Raw genomic sequence first — 27,890 nt, forward strand, 5'->3', positions numbered from 1 at the left:
TTGGCGAGGAACAAGTTTAATACATCCGAAAACTTCCCGAAGGTAAGAACAGAGCCGAGCGCTGGGCAGGCACACACGGTCCCTCGGGCTTTTAAGACATTTTCCATTAAAAAAAATTCCTTTTCCCGCCCTCTCCACGCTCCCGGTGCGTGGCTGAGCCCCGCTTCCCCGCGCTGCTGGCGGGCAGGGGTGCTCGGTGTCTCCCCCAAACCCCGCTGCCTCCCCGAGACCTTCATAGAGACGGCGAAAGAAGCAAAGGAAACGTCGAGCAGCTCTGGCTCTGCCCGTTTTGGGGGGGGTTAAACGGCACCGGTTTAACGGCGGGGGGGGGGGCAGAAGCAGGATACAGAGCCTGGCACAAACCGCACACGCACAAAATAGTCCAACACGCAGCCGAAAAATCCGCCGGTCGCTTCGGGGTAGGAAATGTGCCCGTCGACGGTGATGCCCAATGGCGGGGGGGGGGGTCGGCGAACCGGGGACAGACCCCCCCCCCCCATCACCGGCACGGTGCTCAAAGCACCGGGGCGGCAACCGCAGCGGAGCGGGGTGAAGCCGGTACATGCATTATCAAATGGAAACGTTTCTATCCTAGAAAACAGTAGAAACGGGAGAGAAATGCCAGGTTGAGCTGTAGTTTGTTGGATAAAAAGCAACGGGGGGAAAGAGGGGGGGGGGTGAAATTTCCAAATTACAAATGAAGAAGCAGCAGCACAGGCACACGCTGGGTTAAAAAAAAGAAAAAAAATTGGCTTTTTACGGATGTCTTTACGCACCTACTGACGAACACCGTGGAACGTGGTGGCAGAAGAAAGGCAAAGAGCAAAACCTGACCCTAAAATTCCTGTTAATATTCGCATCTGATTGCTGACCCCATGGGGGGGGGTCTCTGCTTTTCCCGCCTGGAAGGGCCAGTGGAGCTGGGTGGCTCCAAACGGCTCCAAATAAAAAAAAAATTAAGCGCTTTACATCCGCTCGACGTTTATAAAATGAACCATATGCATCATCCGACGATGAACCATCTGCATATAAAATCACCCACATGCATCCCAGCTTGGGCTGCCAGCGTTTGGGGGATGTTGCTGTGGGGTTGGTTTGTTTGTTTTTTTTTTTAATTTTAAATATTACAATTAATCCCCCGATTGAGGTTTCTTAAGATTTGGGGTGTTTTCAGCTAAAACTGAAGTTAAAATGTGGGGAAAAGCGAGTGGGTCTTTGCAAGGTTAAGAAAACAGCATGTCATCGGGCTGGGAGACGCATGAAAAAGCCTGGGACCCCCCCCCCCGGGGCCAGGTTGGACCCTGCAACGGTCCTGCACTGCCCAATTAGCTTATAAAAAGTAATAAATTAATTAACGAATATTTGCATCGAGTCCTTTCTATACACAAAGGTTGGGGCCCTGCCGGGGAAATGCCGCCACCGGAAAAGCTCCTGCATCTCTATAAAAATATGAGCATCTTTCAGGGAGTACAAAAAGCCTTTGGGGGAGGCGAAGTGTCGGGGCGCAGCCAGCCCGGCCAGCGCCGCCGTCCAAAAGGGCTCCGGGGACGTTTCTCTCATGGATGTGCCACGCAGGACGGGTTTTTTGGGGAGGCGATGGCATGCCGCGGGGAGCCTGAACCATCCCCGGGGTGCCGGCGTGGGGCTCAGGGGTGCTTGACCCCGCTCCATGCGCTGCCCCGGGGTGCTGGGAGCTGAGCACCCCCCAGCTCCTGGCCCCGTGCCGGCAGCACCGGCGGCACCCGCGGTGGTTGCCGGTGGCTGGTTGCTCTCTCCCCGCAGTTCCGGTGCTGCCGGGAGCCGCGGTCCTGATGCTCGCATCCATCCTGCCACGGCAAGGAGATGCTGGCGTCCGGCCGCTCGGCGCTGCCGATGGGGTAGGAGCCCTGGCACTCCCACTCGGCCGCCGCCGGCTCCTGCTCGTCGCTCTCGGAGCCCTGCACCGCGATTTGCGGGACCGGGCTGGCCTTGGGCTTCGGCTCCACGCCGGCCGTGCCGCCCCCCTGGAGAGCTACGCCCTGCCTGGCTTCGCTCTTGCCGCCCTCTTCGCTTGCCGGCGCCGGCTCCGGCTCATCGAAACTCACTTCTTGAACCGCTTCTTGTTTCTTGAAGGAGTCCCGGCGCTCGGAGAGGTTCAAGCGCCGCATGACCACCATCTCCTGGTCCCGGTCGTGCCTCTCCCCTAGCCGGGAGCTGGCGGGGTGATAACCGTGGTCCCCGGGGTACGCCGGCGCTTCGCCCTCCCCGATGGCCTCCCCATCCATCGCAGGCATCTCCAGCCCCAGCTTGCGGCTGCCGCCGGTTTTCTTCTCCGCCAGGATGGTGACGATTTTCTCAGCCGACTGGACGCGTTTGAGGAGGGGGGAACGGGGACAGTCGGCGCTGCGGGGTCGTGAGCTCTGCCGGACGATGGTGGGGGGGGACAGGGTCTTGCCCTGGAAGGAATGGGGGGTTTTGGGGTATCCGGGGAGCGGGGATGGGGAGCGTTGGGGAGAAGGTGGGCGCTGGGCGGAGGAAGGGGTGCAGGCGAGGGGCGAGGGGGGGATGCTGCTGGTGGATTTGCGACGTCCCACTTTGTAGCGTTGCCCACCCAGTTTGGGGGCCAGCCCGTGCAGGGAGCTGGGGCGCACGTGGCCGGCGGGTGACGTCGGGGTGCTGGAGGAGGGAGAGGTGCTCTGCGGGGACACAGCATCTGCCGCACAAAGAGAAACAGGTCACCGCGAGGGATGGAGGGACACGGCATCCCCCTGCTGTGGCCTGAGCAAATATCCCCCCACCCCCGGCCCCGGTGCGGGTTGGGGTACCTGGGGGCAGGTCGGGAGCGGGGCTGCGACAGGGTGTCGTGGGACCCGGGGACAGGCTGTGCGTGGGGGACTCCGGGAGGCTCTCGCTGGAGGACAGCGAGTGATGGAGACCGGAGGAGAAGCTGCGGCTGGTGTGCAGGACCGACGACTGCTTGGAGATCTTCTTGAAAAGGGATTTTCTCCTGGGGGGGTTGGGGGGGGCAAGGACAAAGGTGGTGGCAACACGAAGAGCTTCAGCTTCTCCTTAAAGCTGGTGGCCACCAGTCTGCCAAGCCGGTGCCAGCAGGACCCCACTGGATCCCCCGGATGGCAGAGCTGGAGCATCTTCCCCCAGCTCCAAGGACACCGCAGGACAAAAGCCATTTTATCCCGCCCGGGTTGTACCCACCTGTCCTGGCTGTCCCTTTTCCTGCTCTTCTTACTCCTCCGCGCCATCCTCGTCTTGGAGCTGTTTTTCCGAGCGGGGCCGATTTTAATGGAGGTGTTCTCCAGGGCGGTGGTCCGCAGGGCCACTTTATTCCCACTCTGAGGGGGTGGAAAATGAGTCACTGCAGCCCAAGCACCAGATCGCAACCGCCTCCCGCCTCAGAGATGCCGGGGAGCCGCTGGATTGATGGGCCGGTGCTGGGCGAGCAGAGCGGCTCCGATCACCCACCTTCAACAGCAGCTCCACGACGTCCCGGTGAACTAAACCCAGCACTGACTCGCCGTTCACGTGTGTGATGAGATCGCCCGCTCTCAGCCCCGCTTCCTGCGCAGGGCTCCCCTCTTCCACGCTCTGCAATCAAAAAATCCAAGATTTTCTTTGGCTCTGAGTTTCCTCCTGGGGTTTTCCCATCGGGAAACGCAGCGTCTGGCACCACCGGTCCCTCCCCGACACGTACCCAGACCATATGGTGAACGGTATAGACGTCGCTGTCCCCCATGTAGACGCGGATGGCTCGCAGGGTGAAGCCGTACTTCTTGCCCGAGCTGTGGATGATGATGGGGGGCCGCAGGCTGGCGATGGCGAGGGATGAGTCTCGGCTTGGGGAGGAGTCACGGGAAGAGGGGTTGGACGAGAGGGAGTGGGGGGAGATGGGGCTCATCAGGGCGCCGCCACCGAAGTCATCTGCAAGCAGGAGAAGCCGGTTCAGCCCGGAAGAATCACGCAGCAACCGCCATCCGGCAGGATAAACTGCGCGGCACACGGACCTGATGTGATGATGAGGGAGAGCGCTGAGACGGAGGCGGATTTGGGGACGCGGCTGCCCGGCGAGGCTCTCTGCCTGTCTGGCACATCCTTCTGGCTGCTCAGCCGACGGCTCCCGCCCGGCTCCAGGCCCCGGGGAGTCGAATTTTTGGTGCCAGTGCTGTTGCTCCGGAGGCGGATGCGGTTCAGGCTGACGAGATCGGCTGCACAGAGGGAAGGAGGGAGAATTTGGGGACGTGGAGAAGCCACCCCATGTCATGCAGGAGCCTGGCTGGTCCCGGAGCATCCACACCGGCACCCACAGCCTACGCACCGGATAGCGCCGCCGGCTTCACCGCGCCGCCAGTCCCGGCGTCAGGGTCTCCCAGCACAAATTTGGGTCTCTCCGGCTTGGAGGACGCCACGCAAGGGCTTTCATCCTCCGAGGAGAAGGCAAACTTGGGCATGGTGTCCAGGCTGTAGGTGCTGGGCAGTGCGGCGGGGCTGCGGCTTCGCTCGTGCCGGGAGGTGTACGGCGTGGAGCTGCAGGACGTCCAGGAGCGGAGCCTGTGTGGGGAGAGCAGGAGGGCTCGGGACAACCACAGAGGGGTGAGGGGGGTGGCACCGACCCGCTGCAGCACCCTCAGACATGTCCCACCAACACCTCTGCAAACCCTTGGTGCCAGCACAAACCTTGATGCCGGCACAAACCCTCAGTGCTGGCACAAACCCTCAGTCCTGGCACAAACCCACATCAGCGTTGCACCCCCCGTCTCAGCACGCACCGGGGCTCTGTGCCCGCCAGCCGGCTCCTGTCCTCGTCTCCCGAGTGCCTGTCCCATCGCTCCTCTTTGTCCTCGCTGTGACTCCGGTCGGAGGATGAGAGGCTGAGGTTGGAGTTAGCCGCCAGGAATTCGGAGCTGCTGTACACCTGAGAAGGAGACGAGCCATCAGCAAGGAGCAGAAATTTGGGCATCCCCAGGTGCTCCAGTGTCAGCCAGGACACCGAAGCTTGGCACAACCGCCACAGCGCCCGTTGTTTCGGCTGCTGGAGGAGGGATTGGAGCACCTTGCTGAAGCGATGGGAGCAGGAAGAGAACTGCCCGATCTCCACGGATGATTCCTCGTCGTTGGTCTCTTCATCCTCCGAATCCAAGTGGCGGTACCTCTCTGAGCGAGCTGAAAGCAAGAGCCAGAGCAGGCAGGGCTGTCACCCTGCCTGCAACACACCATGTCCCGCCTGCCCGCGGTGGGACCTGCGCCCGTGGGGAGCTGTACTGCGGCTGCCAGCCTGGTCCCAAATCCCAGGAGAGTTTTGGGGTGAGAAAGTAAGGCTTTAGGTAAGGCTGAGCAGCCTGGAAACAGGATTGCATCTGTTTTGTGACTTTGGTTGTAAAGCGACCAACTTCACCCAGGAGATTTTCATCTCCCGTGGGAGCATCCAACCGGCAGCCGGGATAACGGGTTGGTGGTGTTGGGGGGGAAAGGGGATGGATTTGGCCTCACTGTCGAAGTAGCTGGTGTCATCCTCCGACTCCAGCTGGGGGATGAACTCAGCCTTCTGCCGCAGCAACCCGTTCCAGTCCAGGTGGAGGAAGAAGGAATGGTGCTTCACCTCGTGCGCACCCCCTGCCAGGCAGAGAAACCCACGTCAGGGGGACGGGGCAGGCCCCGGGGTGCTCCCGAACGGCAGCACGGTCTCTCCTCCATGCAGAGCAAATGGCTTAAAACAAGAGGGACCAGAGCCCTGCGCTGCCTTCCCGGGGTGAACCCCGAGCAGGGGATCTCCTCCGAGCATCCTCAACGCGGCAGGACACACTTCGGTTTCAGCACCAGGCAAGCTTGATCTGAATTGGGGTGTCAGGTCACCCCCCGAGCGCTTGCGTGGGGGCTGTCACGCGTACCGGTGCCCAAGCGCTCGAGGGGACACTGCCTCAGCAACCGCGTGATCAGGTCCTGGGCGTCCGCGGGAAGAGCCTCGTCTCCTTCTGGCCACATAATTTCATCTGCAAGGAAAAAGGAAAAGGAGTTCGGAGCAGCTGGAAGGGTTTGGACACGGTGTGAGCTGCGAAGATGCAAGGTTGAAGGAGAAGCCACTTCTGGGCAAGAGAAAAGTCCCTCAGGAGCTGCAGCAGATCCTCACAAACTGGGAAATCAAAGCTCGAGGAGCCTCCTCACCATCCAACTGAGTATGAAGTGAAGGAATGAAGCTCTCCACGGCTTAAGGATGAGCCGTGATTGCCAGGAAGGGTGAACCAAGGAGCAAAGTTGCCACCGAGACTCACCGCTGATGACCTGCCCGAAGAGCTCCTCAGGGGTGTCTCCAAAGAAGGGGACGCAGCCCACCAGGAACTCGTAGAGGATGATGCCCATGGCCCACCAGTCAACGGGCTTCCCGTAGCCCTGTATGAGGATGACTTCTGGGGCGATGTACTCCGGAGTGCCACACACCTGCGTGGGAAGCAGTGGCTGACACCTCTGCAATGACCTTTGCAACAGGTCCTGAGGTGATCCTGGTCCCTGGTGATGGCAGATTGGCCAAACGGAGCAAGACCTCGTACCTGCTTGTCCATGAACTCCCGAGTGTCCTTCTCCATATGCCCTTCGTAGAGGTTCGTGGTCATGTTCATCAAGCCGATCTTTGACAGACCGAAGTCTGTCAGCTTTATGTGGCCCATGGAGGTGATGAGCAAACTGCAAGAGAAAACGGACACCCCACAACGATGCTGTTTGCTTCTGGGCAGACCTGAGCAGGACCAGCTGGACCCCACAACCTCTGGTCCTGGTGCAACAGCACAGAACCAGGTCTTTGGGCACCAAAACCCATGACCTCATTTGCCTTACCCTCTTGGTTTGGATCAGTCCCTTTCCCTTCACCACCCGAACCCAGCCTCATCCTTGCTCAGACCTGACCCACATCCTCACTTGTCGGGTTTGAGGTCCCGGTGGACGATGCCGTAGTTGTGGAGATACTCCAGTGCGAGAACGGTCTCAGCAAAGTACATCTTCGCCATGTCGACGGGCAGCGGGCCCATGTTCTTCAGCAACGTGGCACAATCCCCCCCTGCGGGGACACAGGGAGCTCAGAGAAGGCGGGGAGGTCAGCAGGCAGAGCTAGGCTGCCTCTCCTGCCAAGCAGGCTCCCAGCCAGACCCTCCTGTCCCTCCTCAGAGCAGCACTGATCCCTGGGCACAGGGCACAAACGCCCTCCTAGGTGAGCATGGCCACCACCTTCATCAACATGAGACTCAGGATCACAAAAGCATCTCCTTGTGCTTCCCCCTGCTCCCTGGAGCAAAGCAGGGCAGAAGATGTCTGGGTGGTGCCCTCGATGCTCAGACATTGATATCCTCCCCTCCTCATGCACCATCCAGCCCCGAATCCTGTCCTCACCTTCCACGTACTCCATCACCATGCAGAGGTGTCGCTTCGTCTCGAAGGAGCAGAACATGCTGACCACGAAGGGGTTCTCCGCAAAGGTGAGGATGTCCCTCTCCACGAAGACCTGCTGGATCTGGTTCCTCAGGATGAGGTTCTGCTTGTTGATTTTCTTCAAGGCAAAGCGCTGCCGCGTCTCCCTGTGCCTCACCAGGTACACGGCCCTAGGAGACAGTGAAACAGCTGGACCTCAAGACGTGTCCTCCAACCACCGGGACCAACCACATGGACAGGGAGGACTTTGGAGATGTTTACAGACAGAGACAAGTGTTAGGAACTTCCCAACTCACCCATAAGCCCCGTTGCTGATCAGCTTGATGGTCTCAAAGTCTCCCTCACAGGGCTTCCTCCGAGGAGCGGTGGCCAAAGGCTGGCTCTGAAGAAGACACAGAAGGTTTTTATCATTTACTGGTGTGCCGGCGCTCTGAGTGCAGGCAGGAATTCACTGAGCACCATCAGATATCACCTCCAAATGCTCCTCGCTGCCAGAGGACATCCCTCCCTGAGCCCTCTCCAGCCACAAACCCCAAACCAGAAGACCGAGATGCTCTGCAGATCAAGAGCTCACTCAGCTCTATCCACTCAAGAAGCCAGATGAAGGACTGTGAGATATTACACCTGAATACACCAGTCACCCTTGGGGACAACCCAAATTAACGTCTCCCAGCCTAAGACAGCAGAGAGGCTGCTTCAAGGAGCTTCGGTGTGGGGTGAGGCAGGACGAAGCTGGAGGGAGCAGGTGGGAGACGCAGGTAGGGCCACACTCACCTCACAGGCATCATCGTTCTCCGGTGTGATGGTGTTCCCGCTGTCAAAGTGATCCAGCTGGACCATTTCTGCAGAAGACAGGGATGGTTTTCACCTTCTTCATGCTCAACCCCCACCAAAACAACCCCCCACCAACCACTCGCCCTCTAAACTCGGAGATCCGGTGGGGATTTAGCCACACGCTTTGCTCGAGTTATCATATGGAGAAATTCAGGTCATGGCGTTAAGAGGTTCAACCTGAGGTTAAGCATTTATATAATTCTCTTTTTTCCATAGTCATTCCCGTGTTCTTTGGGGATTATGGTTCCCCCCCCAGGGCCGCGGTTTCCTATGGATTAAGTGTTCTTGAGCTTAAGCTGCTTTGCTGAATGTGTTGGGAGCAATAACGAGGGATGTGGGGCTGGCCTGGAGACTTGGGCACCATCCTGGTCCTGCTGTGACCCACCTCATGACACCAACTCAGCCCTGCTGGTCCCCCTGCCACCTCCCAGTGCTTGTTCACACTCGCCAATGGCCAAACTGTGAGTCCACATCCCACTGCAGACCTCAGGGCCACCAATCCAAACTCTTCCCTACCCTCCAGCGGGTCCTTGACAAGCCCCAGTTGGCTGATGATGTATCGGGGAATATCGGTCTTTATTCCCTGGCCAACTTTGGCGTGGCCTTCTGCAGCTTCCAGGAGATGGTAAAACTCCTCCGGGTCAAACTCCTGGATGGGGAAAACCAGGCACAGCTGAAGAACAAGACTTCACAAAGTTAAACCTTTCCTCTAAGCCTTGCAGGTGACACCTGTAATTGGGGACAGGCTCTGGACGCTTGCAGAAGAAAGCTAAACCCTCTAATCCTGTTCCTAGCATTGTTCCTGCATCATTCCCCAAGTAAAGGCTTGATGGAAAAAAAATGTGGCCCCATGAGTTGGCCTTGGAGGAGAAATCAAGGAGAGCACACCAGCAGCACGCTTCATCGTGGCTCCTTCTTTCAGCTGCAGGAACCACAGCACAAAGGCGAGTGCTTTAGGAATTCAGCACAACAGCTAAAAAAACACCTAAAAATGGATGAGAAAACTTACAAAGAAGTTCACATCTCCCTACTCCGCTAGGACAAAGCAGCTTCTCCTCTCTGAGAAATGGCTTTAATGCTAGAAATAGTCTTAGCTCCTTGCTACAGCCTGGCCAGGATGGTGAGGAACAGCGATTCCCATGGTGAACCATGCAAGGTGGTGAGAAGATGCCTTGTCTTTCATGGTCCACGCCTGCCCAGAGAGGAGGCAAAGCCTCATGAAAGACAAGATACATCAGGAGCTGCCATGTCTTACCAGGCACTCCAGAAGGCGAGCAGGACGGGAGATGATGATCAGCAGCTTCCTCACCAGTTGGTCAATGAACTTCACCTCCTCACTCTCTGAACGCTCCTGAGCCTGTGGGAGAGGAGACAGAAGCCAGGTGTCTATCGGTGGCCTCGGGAGATGGCACCAGGCAGTGAACTGCCCTGTACTCACATCTCGGAGCATCTTCTCGAGTTTCTCCTGCAGCTCCATGAAGTAGCGGGAGGTGATGAGAGCTCCCTGGGACTTTGCCAGGCAGTCACGGGCCAGCTCGATGATCTGGTGGTGGATGAAGCCCAGGACCCCGTCTGCCAGTGGCAGAGTGCTGCTTGGAGAGAAGTTTCTGATGGTGTCCTGCAGACGCTCTTCCATTTGGGCTGTGGCCTGCAAGGCAGAATGGATGGTGATGCCCAGGAACACATGCCCCCACACCATGTGTTGGGTCTGGCCAGCCCAGATCTCATGCTACCACCTCCTGCGTTGGGTCTGGCCAGCCAGATCTCATTTGACCACCTCCTGCGTTGGGTTTGGCCTGCCAGGATCTCATGCTACCACCTCCCACAGCTCCAATATCCACATGCACACCTTGGGACCCAGATTCCAGCAGGCTGGAGAAGCTCCACCAAAGTCTCTAGTGACCTCTGCCTGTATGTCTGATGACACAGACCCACAGGTCCCTGCCTCCCCCATTCATGACCACGTCTCCAGTGTCCTCCAACACCCCCTGGTATATCTACCCATGCATTCTATATTCCAGCACGGAGAAGAGGTTGTTCTGGAGAAGATGCTGTCAGGATGCCATGGAGGCACGAACGTGCTCGTCCTTCCCAGTCCCAGCAGTTACCTTGGGGAACCGCTCCTTGTAGACATGGTTCATCATCACAACCTCATTATCAAACGTTCCACTCGTCCGCCCAGGGCTGCAGAGGGAGAAAACCAGTTGTGCCACGAGGTCCAAGTGATTTACATCTATGCAAATAGCTACTAACCCTGGAGAGCAATTTGTTCACTCCTCCTAACTCCCTATCCCAAGCGGTTAAAGCCCATCCAAGTGGAGCCATCAGCCTTGGGCCAGCACTTCCAGCAGCAACTCTCCACCATGCGCGGATCTGGAGGTCCCTGGGTCCTCAACTTGAGTCCGCCAAACTCAAGTCACTTGAAAATCCAGAGCTAAGAGTTTGGTGCATCGGTCAACCTGGCTTTGAGGAGCGAGCTCACCCTTTCGTTCCTCTGCATCCCACAGTTTCTCGCCATCGTTGCCCTTTTTGCAGCTCGCCAGCAAAAATAACTCAACCCAACCCCGTGGTGGACGCAGGGACCATCATTAAACAAGGCTTCTCTCTTACCCTCACCCAACATTGCCTCTCTCGGGCCCCTGTCTGGTGATCCCATTATGCAAAGCAAGTCACAGGAGCAGCCAGCAACTCATTAACCACTGTATAATAAATGAGGCGATTAAAACCAGACCCAAGCCGCTCACTGCCAGCCCCAGCCCAGCCCCAGCTCAGCCTTTGTCGTGCCGACCGCAGAGATGGCATCTCCTTGGTGAAGAGTTTGCCACCTACAAAACCCTACCAGATAATTAATCTGACTTTAACGAAATTTCAGCTGGCAACATGCAGCGCTATGGCTCTGCCTCCGGTACAAAGAGGGTCGGGACCTTTTTCAGTAGGAAAAGAGGATTTAACCAAAACATCCCCTGTAAAAAGCACAAGCTCCTGGTGCTGGACAAGCAGAAACGTGACCAGCTCCTTGAGCAGGACACGGTCTTGGAGCAGCAACGTGGAGCTCAGCAGGTCCGTAGGGTCAGCTTACACGATGCTACGGCCACCGGCTTGATGCTGTCTCTAATTTTTCCTTTCTCCAGCCCACAAATGCCCGTCCACCTGCACTCCTTATTTTTTGCAGAAGCAAAGGCCAGGCTGATGCTCAGTCCCAGCAAACACAGGTGATATTTCCCAATCCAAGCACAGAAATGTGATTTTTAACCTTTTAATGGCAGGTCAGGCCAGTGGCCTCCCAGCTGTGCCCTGCAAGGACGGCCACTACTTGGCCTTCTGCTTGGCGGCCCCTTCTCTCCACCAAAACCTTTGAGACAATTGAGCAAGAAGCTGCAAACCAACTATTTTGGAACAAATCCCACTTTCTCCAGCTTCAGCCCCAGGAAAACTCGCTCTCAGGTGTCATCTGCTGCCAGGAGAGCAACGCCGCATCCCAACAGCCGAGAAGATGCTGAGAACCAACCCTAACGTCCAAAATCATGGAGCTTAGGATCATCAAATCTTAGACTCATGGAATGGTTTGGGTTGGAAGGGACCTGTAAAGGTCATCTAGTCCAACCCCCCCTGCCATGAGCAGGGACATCTTCCTCTAGATCAGGTTGCTGAGAGCCCCGTCCAGCCTGACCTTGAATGTTTCCAGGGATGGGGCATCTACAACCTCAGGCCATAACTTCTCTGCTCCCCTACATGTTGTCCCCATATTGGGGTCAACACCTCGGGATGGGCTCAGCAGGACCAGAACATCCCAGGAACAGCTCACGAGAGGGCAGAGGATGCGCTGGACGTGCCGGCACGCGGCGCATCATCCCGGCAACGCTGTGGGTGCTCCCCACAGCGGGTGCCATACCTGAGGCTCCTGGATCGTGGGCGCAGGCAGGGCGAGTGCCGCCCCTCCTCGTCCGTGACGCTCTCCGTACTGCGGAAATGCTTAGAAAGGAAATGCAGCTCATCGGGGGTGGGCTGGTACGGCAGCTGGTGCAGGCGCTCCTGGGAGGACGAAGACGACTGGAAAGAAAAGAGAGACGCAGGGGATCAGGAGATGGCTCCATGCTTCTGGGCAGCGGGGTGGAAACCAGGAAGCCCATGAGGAAAATATTCCTCAGAGCCTCTTAGGAGGCTGAAAACATTGATGGGCAGCACACTCTACACTCAGAAACATGAAATACAGACAGCAAGGCCAGCCCGGGGAGGGCTGCGCTGGCCATTCCCACCCCAAACCCTCCCCTGCTCTCCCACTCAATCCAGCTCCACTGAGCCCCTTCCCTTGTACCCGCAGCATCCCGGGTGGCTCCTGCCCGCGACACGCAGGGATGCTGTAACGCTCGGGGATGCTGTAATGCTCAGGGATGCTGTAATGCCCAGGGATGCTGTAACGCCCGGGGATGCTGTAACGCCCAGGGATGCTGTAACGCTCAGGGATGCTGTAACGCTCGGGGATGCTGTAACGCCCGGGGATGCTGTAACGCCCAGGGATGCTGTAAGCCATTAGCCGAGCTCTACAGCTTTCTTAAAAGCACATTTGGAAAGCACGATGCAGTTAAAGCACACGGTCCTCTGGGAATGGAGGGGCTGCCTAGGAACTGACGCTGCAGGGCTCAGGAGGCGTTTCACCAAAAATCAAGGATTTTGGGTTCTCCTCGCCTGCTGCCATGAGAAAGCAAACGTTACCGAAACAGTGGAGCTGGGCGTGTTGGTCCCATAGCCAGAGGAGGGTAGCGAAGCCAGTGACCACCTTCTGCCATCAGCCCTGCGAGTGCAAACATGCCGATCACATATGGGCAAAAAACCCAACATCTAAATGCAAATAAATAATGTCAGAATGATAAGGATGGGGAAGAGGATGCAGGTTTGGCTTGAATAATAAAGCCCTGAAACCTCTTTTCAGAGAGGACTGAAATTGGGTGAGATGAGAGGCATTTGCAGGTGAGGTGGGCTGTTCTGCAACCCTGGTGTGCAGGGCACAGTGACAGCAAGCAGGGTCCCCACGAAGGGACTGCGCTGGGGCTTGGTTGGGTGGTGAATCCGTTTCAGATGGGAAAAAAACCCCAACCCTGTGAGAATCTGATTAGAGCAAAATTCAGCCTTCTGAGACTTTGTTCTGTGAGAAATTGAGATTCTTAAAGACCCATCCTGAGACAACAGGCGCCGCGGCGCAGAGCCCGGTTATAAACAGGAAGGCAACTGCTCATACGTAGGCGAATGCTTCCTCTTGGAGACGTTTCTAATGGATGGGGCAATGTCCACGTCAAGATGAGGCCCTTCACCTCCCGCCGCCGTTTCCCGTGCGGGGCCAAGGACGGTGGGAACTGGCAGGGTGCCGGACCCAGCACCGCCGCGTGCCCTCGCTGCCGGCAGACTCACAAAGCCCCGGCCCCGCAGTTTGGGTTTTCATTCTGTCACAAGCGTGAAAACCATCCGAAAGCCTCCAGCTTTTTTCCATGTGATGATCAATGGTTTTAAATCAGCCGTCCGCCCCCATGTGTGCAATTAATTAATTAGTTAAACAGGATTTTGCGTCTTGAGCAGTGCGGGCTGGGGAGGGGATGCAGCGAGGTGTGTCTCCGTGGGGACTCAGCCGAGCATCCATCCCCAGACATCTGCTGAGCATCCGTCGGGAGCGCCTGGAGCGGGCCTGAGCTGGGGCTGAGCTTGTGGCTGGGGACAGTGGGGTGGGAACAGGGATATTTGTGCTCCCGGAGCTGCAGGGAACCCGGTCCCAGAGCAAAATCTCCCGCCCAGGGATGCACACAAAGAAGGGCCGTGCCGATGCGGAGCAGACATCTCCCTGGAACGCAGCCCCAGCCCGTCCCCCTACTCACCTGTCAGTCCGAGGAGCATGGCTGGGGTGGTGGGAGGCACCGGTCATGGCAGAGCAGACAACACCAGACCAAAAATCAGGGAGAAAAAAAGCCAAAAAAAAAAAAATCAAAACAAATCACTTGAGATCAACAGAACAGTCCCAGGTGGTGAATTATAATTATTAATGAATATTAATGGTCTGGGAGGGAGGCTGGGAGCTCACCTGCGAGCGAAGGGGAAGTTGATGGAGGTGCTGGCGGAGAAGTTGCGTGGGCTGTCCAAGGGGCTGCTCCCGGCTGTGGGGAGAAAGGGGGAAAAGTCACCCTGGTACCCACCCCAGGGTGCCGCCGGCTGTTCCTTCAGGGGAAAGGGGGTAAATCGTTTCCCAAGCTATTCCCTCCTGGAAAAGGCACCCGTGGCCAGGAGCCAGCCTGCTGCTGCTAACAAGGTGCTGCAGAAGCAGAAGGGTCCCCCACTGCCCCTCCAAAACATTCAGGTAATTTTGGGAGATTCTCTACCCATCCCCTGGGATATCCCTTACCTGTTGGCACGGAGAGCGGGGAGAGAGGTCGTGAGAGGGTTGGAGAGGGGGTGCCCACCACTAAGCTCTTCCTATTGCTGCTTCGGCAACTAGGGAAGAAAAAGAGGGAATTAATTTGGGGAAGTGAAAGAGAGACGGGGCTGGATGGGCTTGAGCACACATGGGTCCGCTTGAGCATGATGCCCTGCGCCAGGGGACACGGGTGCTGTCACCCCATCGATTATGGATCTCCTGCCACAGGGAAGATCTGTCCCCGGTTCAAGACTGCTGAAGACGTACCGACGGGGTTATTTTTAACAACAAACTGTCTCATCGAGGTCCCACTCCTGGTTTTGGCTCGCTAGGGAGGGCAGAGGCAGGCAGCCCCTTGGGCAACGGGCTGAGGGCAGGAACAGAAAAAGGGATGTAAAAGGAGGAAGTGATGGAAATGCCAAGCGGCCACAACCTGACCTGCTCCATCGTGTGGAAGATGCTCCCCCCAGTTCCTATAAACCTCCCTACACTTGGTGGTCCCCACGTCACAGAATCCCAGAATCATCTGGGTTGGAAAAGCCCTTGAAGCTCCTCCAGTCCAACCATGAACCTCACCCTGACCGTTCCCAACTCCACCAGATCCCTCAGCACTGGGTCAACCCCACTCTTCAACCCCTCCAGGGATGGGGACTCCACCACTGAAAAGCGGGGAGGACGGTTGGTCCCCGACCCCCTGAGACTTTGCGGCGCCGCTGGGCGTTTGCGATGCCGCGGCAGAGGCCCGGCTCGACCGCGCCCCGGCGGGCAGCAGGGGGAAGCCACGTGTGCTGGCGCCGGGTGAAAAGCAGCACCACGCGCAGGTCCATGCTGGCGGTGCTGGCACCTCGACACTCCAGACACCCCAAAACTCCCATCCTGGTGCCACATCCCAGCATCCTGCAGAGCTTCTCTGAAACAACTGGAAGGCCACGTCCACAAGTGTCAGGTCTCCATATCACCATCTCCATTTCCACCCTCCCAACTCACAAGATTTCAATCCTTCTTGCAGGAATTTCCTTTTTCCTCTCCTTTCAGCCCTTCTCCAAGCCCCGAGCCCAAGGCTACCTTGCAAGTATGGCCCAGCCTCGACAGCAGGCCCAGCAGGGATGCTGCAGCCCCACTGCCACCATACGCAGCCCATTTCAACCCTGTTTAAAATATGATCAGCTCATCTAAGTTCTCTTTCACTCTGCCAAGAGGAAACTGCAGACAGCCACAGCACAGAGCAGAAGTTCAAGCATGAGGACAACCTTCCCCTTCCTCTGTCTGCACTTCCTCAGGCTGCAAATTCTGCAAAGGCGACGTTGAATTTCCTTGCCAGGCTGGGAACGGGAACCAACATGGATGCCACTAATTAAATGACATTGTTTAACATCACACCGCAGCCAGATACACCTGCAAAATCAAGAGGCTGAGCCTGGAGCGAAGGGATTCTCCCCGGATCCCAAAATGAGAAGTGAACGGCAGATGTGGTATCCGGGGTGCAAAGGAGGACGTTTTGCAACATGCCGTCCCTCCAGACAGATGTACCCGACACCGACGCACGGCCAACGCGGGTGCCATGTGGTCAGAGCTCCACAAGTGTGGTCAGAGCTCCACAAGTGGGTCAGAGCTCCGCACATGTGGCCAGAGTCCTGGATATGGGACCAGAGCTCTGCACACATGGCCAGAGCGCCAGACACATGGCCAGAGCCCTGGACACGTGGTCAGAGCTCCACATGCGTGATCAGAGCCCCGTACACGTGGTCAGAGCGCTTGGACATGCAGTCAGAGCTCCACATGCGTGGCCAGAGCCCTGGACACATGGTCAGAGCTCCACACGCGTGGTCAGAGCCCCGCACATGTGGTCAGAGCCCTGGACACGTGATCAGAGCTCCATATGCATGGTCAGAGCCCTGGACACGTGGTCAGAGCTCCACACGTGTGGTCAGAGCCCCGCACATGTGGTCAGAGCCCTGGACATGTGGTCAGAGCCCCACATGTGACGTCCAGCACCCCATCACCTCCCGCTGGCATCTCCCCCCCAAGGAACTCCTCCTGCTCCCACCCTAAAACCAGAACCCCCAACTCTTCTGCTCGAGACTGAAGGTCTCGGCCAAGACAGCGACCAGGGAGGCTGCTTTGGGGTCCCCCCCAAAACCCTCTCTGCTGGCTGCACCCTCCCTGTAGCCAGGATGAGGGTCCCTGGGTGCCCCCCAGGACACTCACCCCCGACCACCCTGAGCTCACCCGGAGCTGCCGTGGCTTCAGAGGGCTTGGAGCCTCCTGCTCAGTGCCAGAGCTGAGCCGTGATGCCCAGGCCGGGGCGGAGGAGGCAGAAACCTTCCCCCCCGCCGTGTCAACCATTCACCCCCTCCCATCCCTGCCCAGCCCCTCCATTTGCTTCTCTTACTTAAACACAGGCTGGAACACCAATTGCAGCACCCACAGCTGCAAACTCACAGCCCAGCACCCACCCCTGGAGCAAGAGCAAACCACAGCCTCTCGCTGCCGCCGGCTCCGCACGCAGGATGGGAAACCGAGGCCCTGCAAGCGAACCCGCTGCCCCTCCGGAGTGGCACCCGCAGAGGTTTATTAACCAGGAGGGCTGCAGAGAGCAGCCAGCTTTGGCGTTGCTTCGCCATTCGGTCCCGCCGCGGGGTGCACGGCATCTGGGTCTTGCAGGAGGGGACATCCCCGGGGACGAGGGGCTCGCCCCTGCTTGCTCGGCTTCATTTTGGAAGTGAAAACAAACCTTTAACGTAGCAAGTTCCAGTAATGGTGACACAGAGGGAGGCCGACGTTTCCTGTTTCCGCGCGCTCCACCCTCGGCTCCGCAACCATCTTGCGCCACTTTAACCCCCCTTCTCCTGATGCATCATCTACAGCTGGTTCCCATCCTTCTCAGCACGGAAACCTCGGGCTAGAAACCAGCCTCGGGGTACAGACGAGCTGCCGAGCCCTGAAGGCAGGAGCTGGCGCTTGTTTCCCTCTCTGCCGCCATCACCTAATTGCACATTTGGTACCAAAAATGGAGTGGAAAATCGCCGTCAGCATCTCCCGTGCTGCTCACGCTGAGGCAGCCGCGGCCTCGGCGCTGCCGTTGCCATCCAGCACTTATTTCAAAGGATGTGGAAAGTGTGTGACAGCTGGTGTGACCCCGAATCCTGGAGCAAAATAATGTGTCACCCATCCCCGAGGCTGCTTGCGAGGAGGAACCAGCACCTCCCACCGCCTGCCAGCACCCACACCGGCACCCAGCCTTGGCACGGCGTGGCCGGGGTGTCCGCAGGCAGGAGACAGCAAAATCTGGCGGCTTCCCAGAGCTGTGGGAAAGGCAGGATCTGGCTGCGCAGCACAATGCTGATGTCTCTAATTGGGAAATGGCTCCGCCAGGATCTGGGCGAGCGGCATCAGGTGGCAAAGAGTCAGCACCGTGCCACACCGGCCACGCTAAACCACCCGAGCGTAGGCAGGGCCACCACTGGGAAACACACGGAGGGGGCTGCAGCATCCCAATCCTCTCCCGCAGGATCTGACCCCTAAAACTTCCCGGGGTGGTAGAACATCGCGTGTCAGATGCCAGCCCGGCGCTGGGCACCGCCGGCGGGTGAACGCGACGCAGAAAGCCGGTGGTTTGGGGCAAAGCAGGCGCAGGGTGCGAGGGCAGGGGCAGGCTGATAATCACAGAATCATGTAGCTTGGAAAAGACCTTTAAGACCGAGTCCAACTGTAAACCTCACGCTGCCAAGTTCACCACTAAACTGTGTCCCTAAGCGCCACGTCTACACGTCTTTTAAATCCCTGCTGTGAGGGTGACTCAACCCCTTCCCCGGGCAGCCTGTTCCAGGCTTGATAACCCTTCCAAGGGATAAGGCAGCGGGCGCCGTCTCAAAGGGCAAGCGGGCGGCTCCGCTCTCGGCTGCGTGATGAAGAACACGGGTCAGTGCTCCCGGCTCCCTTCTTTGCATGGCTGCAGAGAATATTTTTCCTCCATATTCCCCAGAAGGAGAGATTCGGGGAAGTGCCGTGGATCACCACATCCTGGAAAAATCAGTTTCCAGTGGGATAAGTTTGTGTTTAATGTCAAAACCTGCCAAACCAAGCAGCCACATCCCGAGTTTCTCCATGACATTTCTCCTCCGTGAGTTGTGACGGCGCTGAACTCGGCTGCCTCCGGGGATGGAGGCTGGGCTGGGGGAGCCTGGGCTGGGGGAGCCCGGGGACGGGGGTTTGGATGGTAAAACGCAACACGCTGCCTGGCCCAGGCCATGCACAACCCCAGCACATCTTCACAACCCCACCAGACACCCGGCATCGCTCTGGGGAGCCGCTCTGGCCCCTCGCCCCACCCCAGCCGAAAGCCTGGCGCTGCGGATGCTCTTATTAACCCGCCCCAGAGCAACGCGCCGGGCACCTCCCAAGAGCCAAATCCCAAACCCTCGCAGGGAATCGCGGGGTAACGAGTTGGGTACAGACTTATTTATTTCTTCGCACTGCAAGAAAACAACCTAAAGAAACTGCCCCGCACCCTGGGACGCATCCCTGCACGTCCCTGTGCTGCAGTTTCCCGTCAGTGGGTAGGAAATGGTACCTGTTACGTCTGCTGGCACGTTTTTCTGCAGTGTGCGAGGTGTGAACAGCCACGGGCAGCATCCACGGAGAAGAAGAGCCCCGTCAGCCATCGAACCACCGGCTGTCCTGCCCCGCGCCGACCATCTCAGCATCCCCCCGCAGGAAATGAGGATCCCTCAGCCCTCTTAATCCCGCTAAATAACGTCATATGCTTTCTGCCCACTGCAAAATAGGCCAGGCCGGTTCTCGACGTGGATTCTAGGAATACCAATGAGAGGAGCAAATCCTCTGCCCTTCATGAGAATTACAGCCTCATCATGCTCAGCTGGAAACGGATCACTGCCTAGATCATCTCTCCAATTACACATCTCTCCCAGGGCCCCCCCCAGTTCGGCCACTCCAGGTTGGAAAATCCCATCCAACGCCTTTTCTTATTTATTAAGGGTCCCCCTCGCCCGTCCTCACGCGCCGGCCGCAGTAATTCCGCCGCCCAGGTGAAGCGGGCGCCTTCCCGGGATGGGATCGGTGCTGGATGGATTCATTTGCTAAGCAACCGTGTTGCTTTGTGCCAGCCCACAGTAACATTAAAAGACATTCACAATGGGAATATCTCCCCTCTGCCTCCGCACTGTCTTAACCACCTTTTTTATACAAAGCTGTGGAAGGGTTTGATGCCTGGGATGGCTACAGCACCCCAAATCTGCTGGATGGAGGTGCCAGCCTCCACCACCCACACCTGGGGGGGCTCAGTGGGTGCTCACTGCACCTCTCCCGGGGCCGGCAGCGCTGCTTGTCCCCCTCTTTGGGGACACGTCCCACCTACCTGCCTGGGTCAAGCCTGGCGTTGCAGCTGGAGACCTGGGGTAGCCCCCCCCTTGCACCCCGTTTATGCAGCAGCCCCCAGCGCTGCCCCAGCCCCACTGCTGAAGGGTGTGTGAGGTCTTTGCCCCCCGCTTTGCGCCCCTGCAGCCCTGCCCATGGATGGCTCCAAGGGACTGGCCTCTTCCCAGCCCCCCCCCCCGGCACCCTGGGGACCCCCACCGTGGCTCAGGACACGTCACCGCATGGGACACGTCCCATCAGCGCGGTGCCCACCTCGGCGCGGGGGCTCACAGGGGTAATTTCCTCCTTTGTGCATGCAAGGACCCCCTCCCACACATGCACCTCTGCAAAGAGCCCACATCCCCCCCAGGATTGGCGCACAGCACCCCAAAACGTGCATCCCCTAATGCCCCGGGATCCTAAACACTGAACACCCCCCCCCATGGCACTGGGGTCCCAACAAGGCACCCCCCGATGCACAGTCCCCCCCACCCCGGCAACCTCAGGGCTCTAAGGATGCACCCTCAGTTCACAGCACCCCCCAAAAAGATGCACCTACGGTGCACAGGCCCCCCTCAAACCACACACCTCGGTGTGCACCCCCCCAGTGCCCAGACCCCCCCCCCAAACCATTCACCTCAGGGTGCACCCCTTGGTGCAAAGACCCCCCCAAACCCCCATGTGCCCCCCTGGTGCACACCCCCCCTCCCAAACCATGACACACATTGTCGTATCCACACACCCCCCCCCGCATTCCGGTGCATAGACCCCCCCCAAAACAACGCACCTCGGTGCAAAGCCCCCCAGCTCATACACCCCGGTTGGGCCCCTCCCCCGCCTGCCCCCCCCCCGCCGCCCGGTACCTCTTGGAGCGCTGGAGCAGGGCGCCGGCGGCCCGCTGGCCCCGGTAACCGGGGGGGGCGGCTCCCCAGCAGCTGGGGTCCGACATGGCGGGCGGTTCGGTGCCCCCGGGGCCCGGCCGCATCCACCGGTACGGCCGAGCGGCGCCACCGGGGGCGCGCGGCGCCGGGACCGCGGCGGGGGCTGGGACCGGGGCCGGGCCGGGCTCCCGCCGCCCGCCCCTTCCCGCCCGGCGGCGGCGGGGTTACCATGGAGACGGGCAGCGCCCCGAAACGGGGTCGGGGTTTCCATGGAGACGGGGGGGGGGAGCACCCCCAAAAAGGAGGGGACGGAGGGGGGGAAATAGGGGGGTGTGTTACCATAGAAACGTGGCAGCGCCCCGATATGGGGTCGGGGTTACCATCGACATGGGGCAGCACCCCAAAACCGGGGTCTGGGTTAACTAGAGAGGGGGCATCACCCCAGAATTGAGGGAGGGTTACCATAGAGATGGGGCATCACCCCAAAATGGGGGCTTGGGGTTACCATAGAGACGAGGCAGCGCCCCAAAATGGGGTCAGGGTTAACACAGAGACAGGGCATCACCCCAAAAGGGGTTCAGGGTTGCCATAGAGATGGGGCATCACCCCAAAATGGGGTCAAGGTTGCTGCAGAGATGGGGCAGCACCCCAAAATGGGGTCAGGGTTACTATAAAGATGGGACATCACCCCAAAATGGAGGCTTGGAGTTACCATAGAGACAGGGCAGCACCCCAAAATGGGGTTCAAGATTGCCATAGAGACGGGGCAGCACCCCAAAATGGGGTCAGGGTTACCATGGAGATGCAGCATCCACTGCTGATGCATTTGAGGGGCACAAATCCCCTCCCTCAAGTCAGCGGGGGCCGCCCCAAAGCCTGAGTCTCCCTCGGGGGGACAACGTGCTCGGAGGGGACTCGCCCATCAAGCACCCCGCCACCCCACAGCCTCCCTCCCACGCCGGATTTCACGGTTAATCCCGAGCAAAGCCCCAGTGACACCCACCCTCCTCCGTGCCGGTGACCAAACCCCACGCGGCGACACGCCGGGGCCGGGGCAGCCTCCTGAGCTGTGTGGGGTGGCATCGCCACACTTGCCCGGTGGCAACCAGCCAGTGCCATGGCCACAAATCTCAACGCCGGTGGGTTTTGGGCAGGATTTCGGCATGGTGGATGGGCAACACCGAGCCTGGCAGCACCGAGCCTGGCAGCACCGGCTTCCCCTCGCCTCCTGCCCAGCAGCCGCGAGACACCAGCGCGTGGAGGCACCCAAGGGTGCTGCCAGACTGCTCATCCCCATCCCCACCGTGAGCATCCCAAAAAACACCCTCCCCAAGGCCTCGGCTGAGCAACGGCAGAGCCGTGCTTGTTTTTCCCCATGCCGGAGTCATTGCGGGCAAGGGGTGGCCAGCCAGGGCTAGTGCAGCAGGCAGGGACCTCCGCGTGCAGGCAGAGCGCAGGCAGCACCCTGGCTCCTGCCTGCAACAAATGGCTCTGCCTGTTGCTGAGCAGCAGCAGAGCTCCCCGCCGGTTCCCTCTCGGCTGGTGCCAGCCGCTCTCCCTGGCAGACGGATGGAGGCACCCGGCGTCACCCATGGGTGCTGGGCAGGCCGCAGCTCTGCCCTGTGGGTGCCACATGGCCGGGACGTCACCCGCTGCACCTTGTCCCCGGGGGCAGAGCGCAGCCGGCATATGCCACAGGATCTGGCCACCCGCCTCCGCGATGGCAGCACCCGGCGGGGCACCGCAAGGGGTTTGTGGCATTTTGGGTGGGGGGGCACCCATCCCCCCAGAGCAGCCCCCGCTCCCTTTCCCCCACGGCGGAGCAGAAAAGGTGGCGAGGGAGGTTTCCTGGGTGGGGTGAAGGCGCCATCCCCACTCCCACCCTGCACCCATCGTGGCACCCTGCCCTGGTCCGATTTTGAGGTGACCCCCCCCCCCTCAAAAAAAGGATTCTCGGAGCCTGAGCTTGACCCACCAATGATGGTGTTTCCATCCGGGCTCCCCAAAATGGACCAGTCCGTAGCAGAGATGGAGCCCACTGGGATGGCCAGGCCGCTTTTGGGGGGCGTGGGGCTGGGGGTGGCCCCAGCCATGTCACCCCACGTGCCCTGCAGAAGCCAGAGCTTTCAGGGTCCCCCCCGGGCATCCCTGGTGGGGGGGACCCACCTTGCAGCCCCCATCTCTATTTCTTCCCCCTCTGCTTCTGCGGAGCTGGTGGCTGCGGTGCCCCGGGGAGGGGTTTGGGGGGGTCTTACCTCCAGGGGTGCAGGGTTAGTAAGGGGCTGCAGGGGCTGCAGGGGCTGCAGGGGCTCAGCAGCGTCGGGCTCTGGCTGCTCGGAGACAAACTGCAAGGCAAGAGGTGTCGGTGGGTGCTGGGGGGTCCGGGGGGGGGCAGGGGCCAAGAGCTTGGGGGGGGTCAGACACGGAGGGAGGGGAGAGCTGGAGGGGGAGCAGCGGGGTCTAGGGCTGCGGGGGGGGGAAACACCGGGTGGGCTGGTGCTGCCGGGGAAGGTGGGGGGGAGTCACCGGGGGGGTCACCGGGGGTGTGGATGTAGGAGGAAGGGCTGGGACCTGCGGTCCGGGGGTGGGGACACAGCGGGATGGGGATGGAGCGGGGACGGGGATGCTCCGGGACGGGGATGCCCCAGGGCCCCGCCGCCCGCCCGCCCCCGGGGCCGGTACCGGTGCGCCCCGCCCCGGTCCCGACTCACTCCAAGGTCAGCGAGGGGATCTTCAGCCGGTCCCGCCGCGACTTCATGCCGCTGCCCGCCGCCGCCGCACCGGCTGCCCCCGCGCTGGGCGGCTCCCGCGGGCGGGCGGCAGCGGCGGCCCCGCCGGGGCTCCCTGCTCGGCCCGCCGGGCCCGGGCCCGCCCCTGCGGCACGGCTGGGCTAGGCTCGGCTGGGCTCGGCTCGGCTGGGCTCGGCTCGGCTCGGCTCGGCTCGGCACAGAGCCCCCGGCGCACCCGACTCAGCCCGGCCCGGTCCAGCGGCAGCCCCGATCCGTACCGTTCCCCGGATGTTAAGACACCCAGCACAGCCCCAGCACAGCCCCAGCACAGCCCCAGTACAGCCCCAGTACAGCCCCAGTACATCCCAAACACAGCCCCAGTGCCCCCCCAGTGCATCTCTAACACAGCTCCAGCACGGCCCCAGCATCCCTCCGGTGTCCCCCCAGTACAGCCCCGTGACCCCCTGACAGCCCCAGCCCAGCACCAAGACCCCCTGTGTCATCACCTCTGTGACACCCCAAAACACCCCAGAACAGCCCCAGTACACCCCAACACACCCCAGAACGCAAACCAGTGCAGCTTCGCAACAGCCTCCTACCACATCCCAGTACACCCCAATACCGCTTAGAACACCCCAACACATCCCAACACACCCCAGTACACCTGCAGCAGAGCACAGTGCACCCCAGTACATCCCAGTACACCCCAATACTGCTTAGAACACCCCAACACATCCCAACACACCCCAGTACACCTGCAGCAGAGCACAGTGCACCCCAGTACATCCCAGTACACCCCAATACTGCTTAGAACACCCCAACACATCCCAACACACCCCAGTACACCTGCAGCAGGACACAGCACACCCCAGTACATCCCAGTACACCCCAATACTGCTTAGAACACCCCAACGCATCCCAACACACCCCAGTACACCTGCAGCAGGACACAGCACACCCCAGTATATCCCAGTACACCCCAACACACGCTCAGTCAGGTCCCTCCAGTATCGGAGGACATAGCGATGTCACCCCGGATTTGGGCCCAACAAGCCCCGGCGCCATCTAACACCCATCCCCGCTGCCCCCACGGTGCCAGCACCCATGTCCCCCCACTTGTCCCTCCCGGTGACACCCTGTCCCGCGCCCTGGGGTGGCCCAGCTCGGGGACTTACGCTCTCCCTCTGCGCGGCAGGCTCAGCTCCTTCTGCAACGAGAAAAGTGAGAATCAGGGTCAGAGTGTTGTGGGGTGCCCGGGAACTGTGGGGTGCCCACCCACCGGCCCCCCACCTCCTGCCAGCCACGTCCACGCACCCGGCAGCATCCCCACCGCCCCCAGCTGCACCCCAGCAGCAGGGCTGTCACCGCAGGATTGGGCCCCCCGCTCACCGTGCCCAGGGTGCCCTGGCTCTGCCACGCGGGGTGAGGGTGCCAAATCACCCGCCCAGGGGCAGTGCAAGGGGACATCCCCTCCCAAAGTCCCCAGGGCTGGTGGCCCCGTGGCCAGGCCCTGGGAGCGAGGCCACGAGGGTGGCGTAGCGGGAGCAGCACCCAGACACCTGGCCGGAGCGTGGCCCTGGGGTGGTGGCTGCGCCCTGTCCCCTACCCCGTCCCCCTGACCCCGGGCGCGGGCAGCAGCTGGCAGCCCCCGCAGTGTTTATTTTTCCAGCCGCTGGGAATATTTCTTGCAAGAGCTGTTTGCTCGCAGGTGGTGCAACAGGGCAAAGGGCAACTGTGCAGGCAGGAACGCTGGCCCACGCCATCCTCCCGCTGTGGCAGGCACCGGGCTGGCTCCAGCACGGGCCCAGTGTCACCGGGCACGCCACGGGGGGTGACACAGGTCCTGGTGGCACACTGCGAGGGGCACGGTGTGAGCGGGCCAGTGCGTGCCCTGGCACGCTGTGAGATGCTGGCTACCATGTGCCCACCGCTGGTGCGCGCTGGCCCCGTACCCCTAAGCAGCTTAACCACAATCCTGACACGGGCAGGGAGCTCCCCACGGGTGGGGGCTGCTGCCACCCCTGCGGGGACAGACGGCAGCACCCATGGCACCCCACACCCCCCCCCGGGGTGCCCACGCCCCGTCCCGCTGCCCACGCCACGCAGCCCCTGCGGAAATCCCCGAGTTTGGGGTGCGCTGCAACGCAGTGATGCAGCAGCATTGCCATGGCAACGGGTGACATCATGCCTGGGCGCACAGGGACTCGGCAGCCCCGGGGCCCACGGGTGTGTGTCTGCCCCCAGGGTAGCGTGGGTGCTGGGGGGGCGGGTGTGGGTGCAGGAGGTGGGTGATCGGGGTGGGTGTGGGTGTCCCAGCGCACCCAGCAGCACTGGGTGACCCCAGGCCTGGGCTGGGGAAGGGGGTGCAGGGTCCCTGCGTGGAGCAGGAGCCCCCCAGCACCCTCACCCAGCCCTGCCATCACCCAGCCCGGATCCGCACCCACAGCCGGGGCCGTGCCGCCGGCCACCAGCCCTGAGCAGACAACGAGAGAGGGTCACACCGAGGGTTTTAGGTCTCAGCCAAGTGACAGTGGGACAGAGGACAGAGACCGTTGTCCCCCACACCCCCACCCCACAGCACAGCCTCCCCACCCACCTGTGGGTGCAAGGGTGCAGAGTGGTCCTGTGGCACCCAACACCCCTCATTGCCGGGGGCTCTCTGGCCACGCTGCATCCCCAGGGACAGCCAGAGCATCCCCGGGGACAGCCAGAGCATCCCTTGGGGACAGCCAGAGCACCCCCAGGACATCCAGAACACCGCTGGGGACAGCCAGAGCATCCCCCAAGGGCCCTGGGGACCCGCGTGGGGCAACTCCACAGGGCCAGCACCCACGGGGTGCTCGATGTGCCCATCCAGCACAGTGTGTCTCCCATCAGCAGGTGCTGGTGGGAGTCAGGATTAACCATCAGCTGATCCCTGCGGGGATGGCGTTGGGGATGGCTTTGGGGACAATATCGGGGATGTCATCGCCACCCAGAGCTTTGGGATCAGCTCCATGGCGGGAGCCCCCTCCCACCCCTCCTGCCGCGGGGATGTGGGCACACAGCCAGGGCCCCGGGGCTCTGCTCTCCCCAGGGATTGCCAGGAATGACACCCACGGCCACAAGCCCCGAAGCCCACGGCCGTGGCTCTGTTCGCCCGCATCCATGGGGAGGCGGCTCCCACGCAGGGCTCCTTCCCGGGTGGGGGTGCTGGGCCCCGCGGAGCTGCCAGCTCAGATGAAGGCAGCACCGTGCCACCCTCCACCCGTCCAGACAGCTCTGGGCCCCCCGGTTACTGCGGCTCCGTTCTGCAGGTGGGGACGGAGGCGTGAAGTCACCCGGAAAATGGGGTTCAGCGCTCAGCTCTGCGCCCCGGGGGCTGTGGTCAGCACCCCTCCAAGCACAGCTGTGGGTGCTGGGGGTCCTGTGGGGAGGATGGGTGCCCCTCGGCCTGGCGGGAGCAGGAACACGGGGTGATGGAGGGGGTGGCTGCTCGGGGGGGGCAAATCGGTGCTGGCACAGTGGTTTGGCACAGAGCTGGGCTGGGGGGACCACGGTGCTCCCACGGGAGCCCCCAGTCCCTGCAGAGGTGGGTGCCCCCCTCTGCAGCACCCCACGGCATGGCTGGGACTTGTACCCTGCCCTGCTCCGGGCACTGGGTGCTCAGGTCCTGTCCTTCCCCATCACACGCTGCTCACACGCAGCCCCCACCTCTTGCACACACAGCACCCACCTCCCATGCACACACGCGCCCAGAGCACCCACCTCAGACGCAGCACCCACTTCTTGCACACACACACACACACACACACACAGAGCACCCACCTCTCACCTGCAGCACCCACCTCTTGCACACGCAGCACCCCCCTCTCGCCCAGAGCACCCACCCTGAGCACCCACCTCTCGCCCGCAGCACCCACCTCTTGCCCACACCCACCCAGAGCACCCAACTCCTACACGCAGCACCCACTTCTCGCACACGCACTCGGAGCACCCACTTCTCACCCACTGCACCCACCTCTTGCACACGCAGCACCCAGCTCACACGCACCCAGAGCACCCACCTCTCACTCCCAGCACCCTACACGCACCCACCTCTCACTCCCAGCACCCTCCCCACCCCCGCAGCACCCACAGCACCCACCTCACTCCCGGTTCACCATGGCTGGGTTGCCCCCCCGGCTCCCTCCCGCCGCTGCCCCGGTGCCCGGTGCTCACCTGGAGGCCCCGGCGCCGCAGGATGCTGGGCTCGTCCATCCCGCCGCGCCCGCCGCCGCCTCCCGC

General features: G+C 60.8%; 1 protein-coding gene across 4 annotated transcripts; it reads right to left on the reverse strand.

Moving 5' to 3' along the window:
- Nucleotides 1–27,890, reverse strand: MAST3 (microtubule associated serine/threonine kinase 3). Of its 4 annotated transcripts, XM_074808407.1 has the most exons (28): nt 27,825–27,890; nt 24,800–24,831; nt 14,627–14,715; nt 14,309–14,381; nt 14,106–14,126; nt 12,955–13,033; nt 12,134–12,291; nt 10,350–10,425; nt 9,680–9,889; nt 9,497–9,598; nt 8,758–8,890; nt 8,182–8,249; nt 7,704–7,789; nt 7,369–7,577; nt 6,901–7,039; nt 6,537–6,669; nt 6,261–6,426; nt 5,880–5,981; nt 5,482–5,604; nt 5,045–5,154; nt 4,761–4,906; nt 4,310–4,542; nt 3,999–4,199; nt 3,689–3,915; nt 3,460–3,582; nt 3,193–3,329; nt 2,805–2,986; nt 1–2,692 (listed from the first exon to the last, which is right to left on the reverse strand). In XM_074808407.1, exons 1-28 carry the CDS (start codon nt 27,861–27,863, stop codon nt 1,647–1,649), a joined length of 4,443 nt encoding a protein of 1,480 aa, XP_074664508.1. In that variant the 5' UTR covers nt 27,864–27,890; the 3' UTR covers nt 1–1,646. The 4 variants fall into 4 exon arrangements, with proteins under 4 accessions (XP_074664508.1, XP_074664510.1, XP_074664507.1 ...); XM_074808409.1 differs by lacking the exons at nt 24,800–24,831; nt 27,825–27,890 and adding an exon at nt 23,607–23,656; XM_074808406.1 differs by lacking the exons at nt 24,800–24,831; nt 27,825–27,890 and adding an exon at nt 20,878–21,065.

Source organism: Strix aluco, chromosome 29 (genome assembly GCF_031877795.1).
Source record: "Strix aluco isolate bStrAlu1 chromosome 29, bStrAlu1.hap1, whole genome shotgun sequence".
Taxonomy (NCBI): Eukaryota; Metazoa; Chordata; class Aves; order Strigiformes; family Strigidae; genus Strix; species Strix aluco.

Excerpts from the sequence above, each read along its gene's own strand:
- MAST3 (XM_074808406.1), bottom strand. The coding sequence starts at position 20,999 with ATGCGGCCGGGCCCCGGGGGCACCGAACCGCCCGCCATGTCGGACCCC. Across the intron at positions 14,716-20,877 it reads CTGCTCCAGCGCTCCAAGAG|TTGCCGAAGCAGCAATAGGA; the intron begins GTACCGGGCGGC and ends TTTCTTCCCTAG. Across the intron at positions 14,382-14,626 it reads CCCGCTCTCCGTGCCAACAG|CCGGGAGCAGCCCCTTGGAC; the intron begins GTAAGGGATATC and ends TTCTCCCCACAG.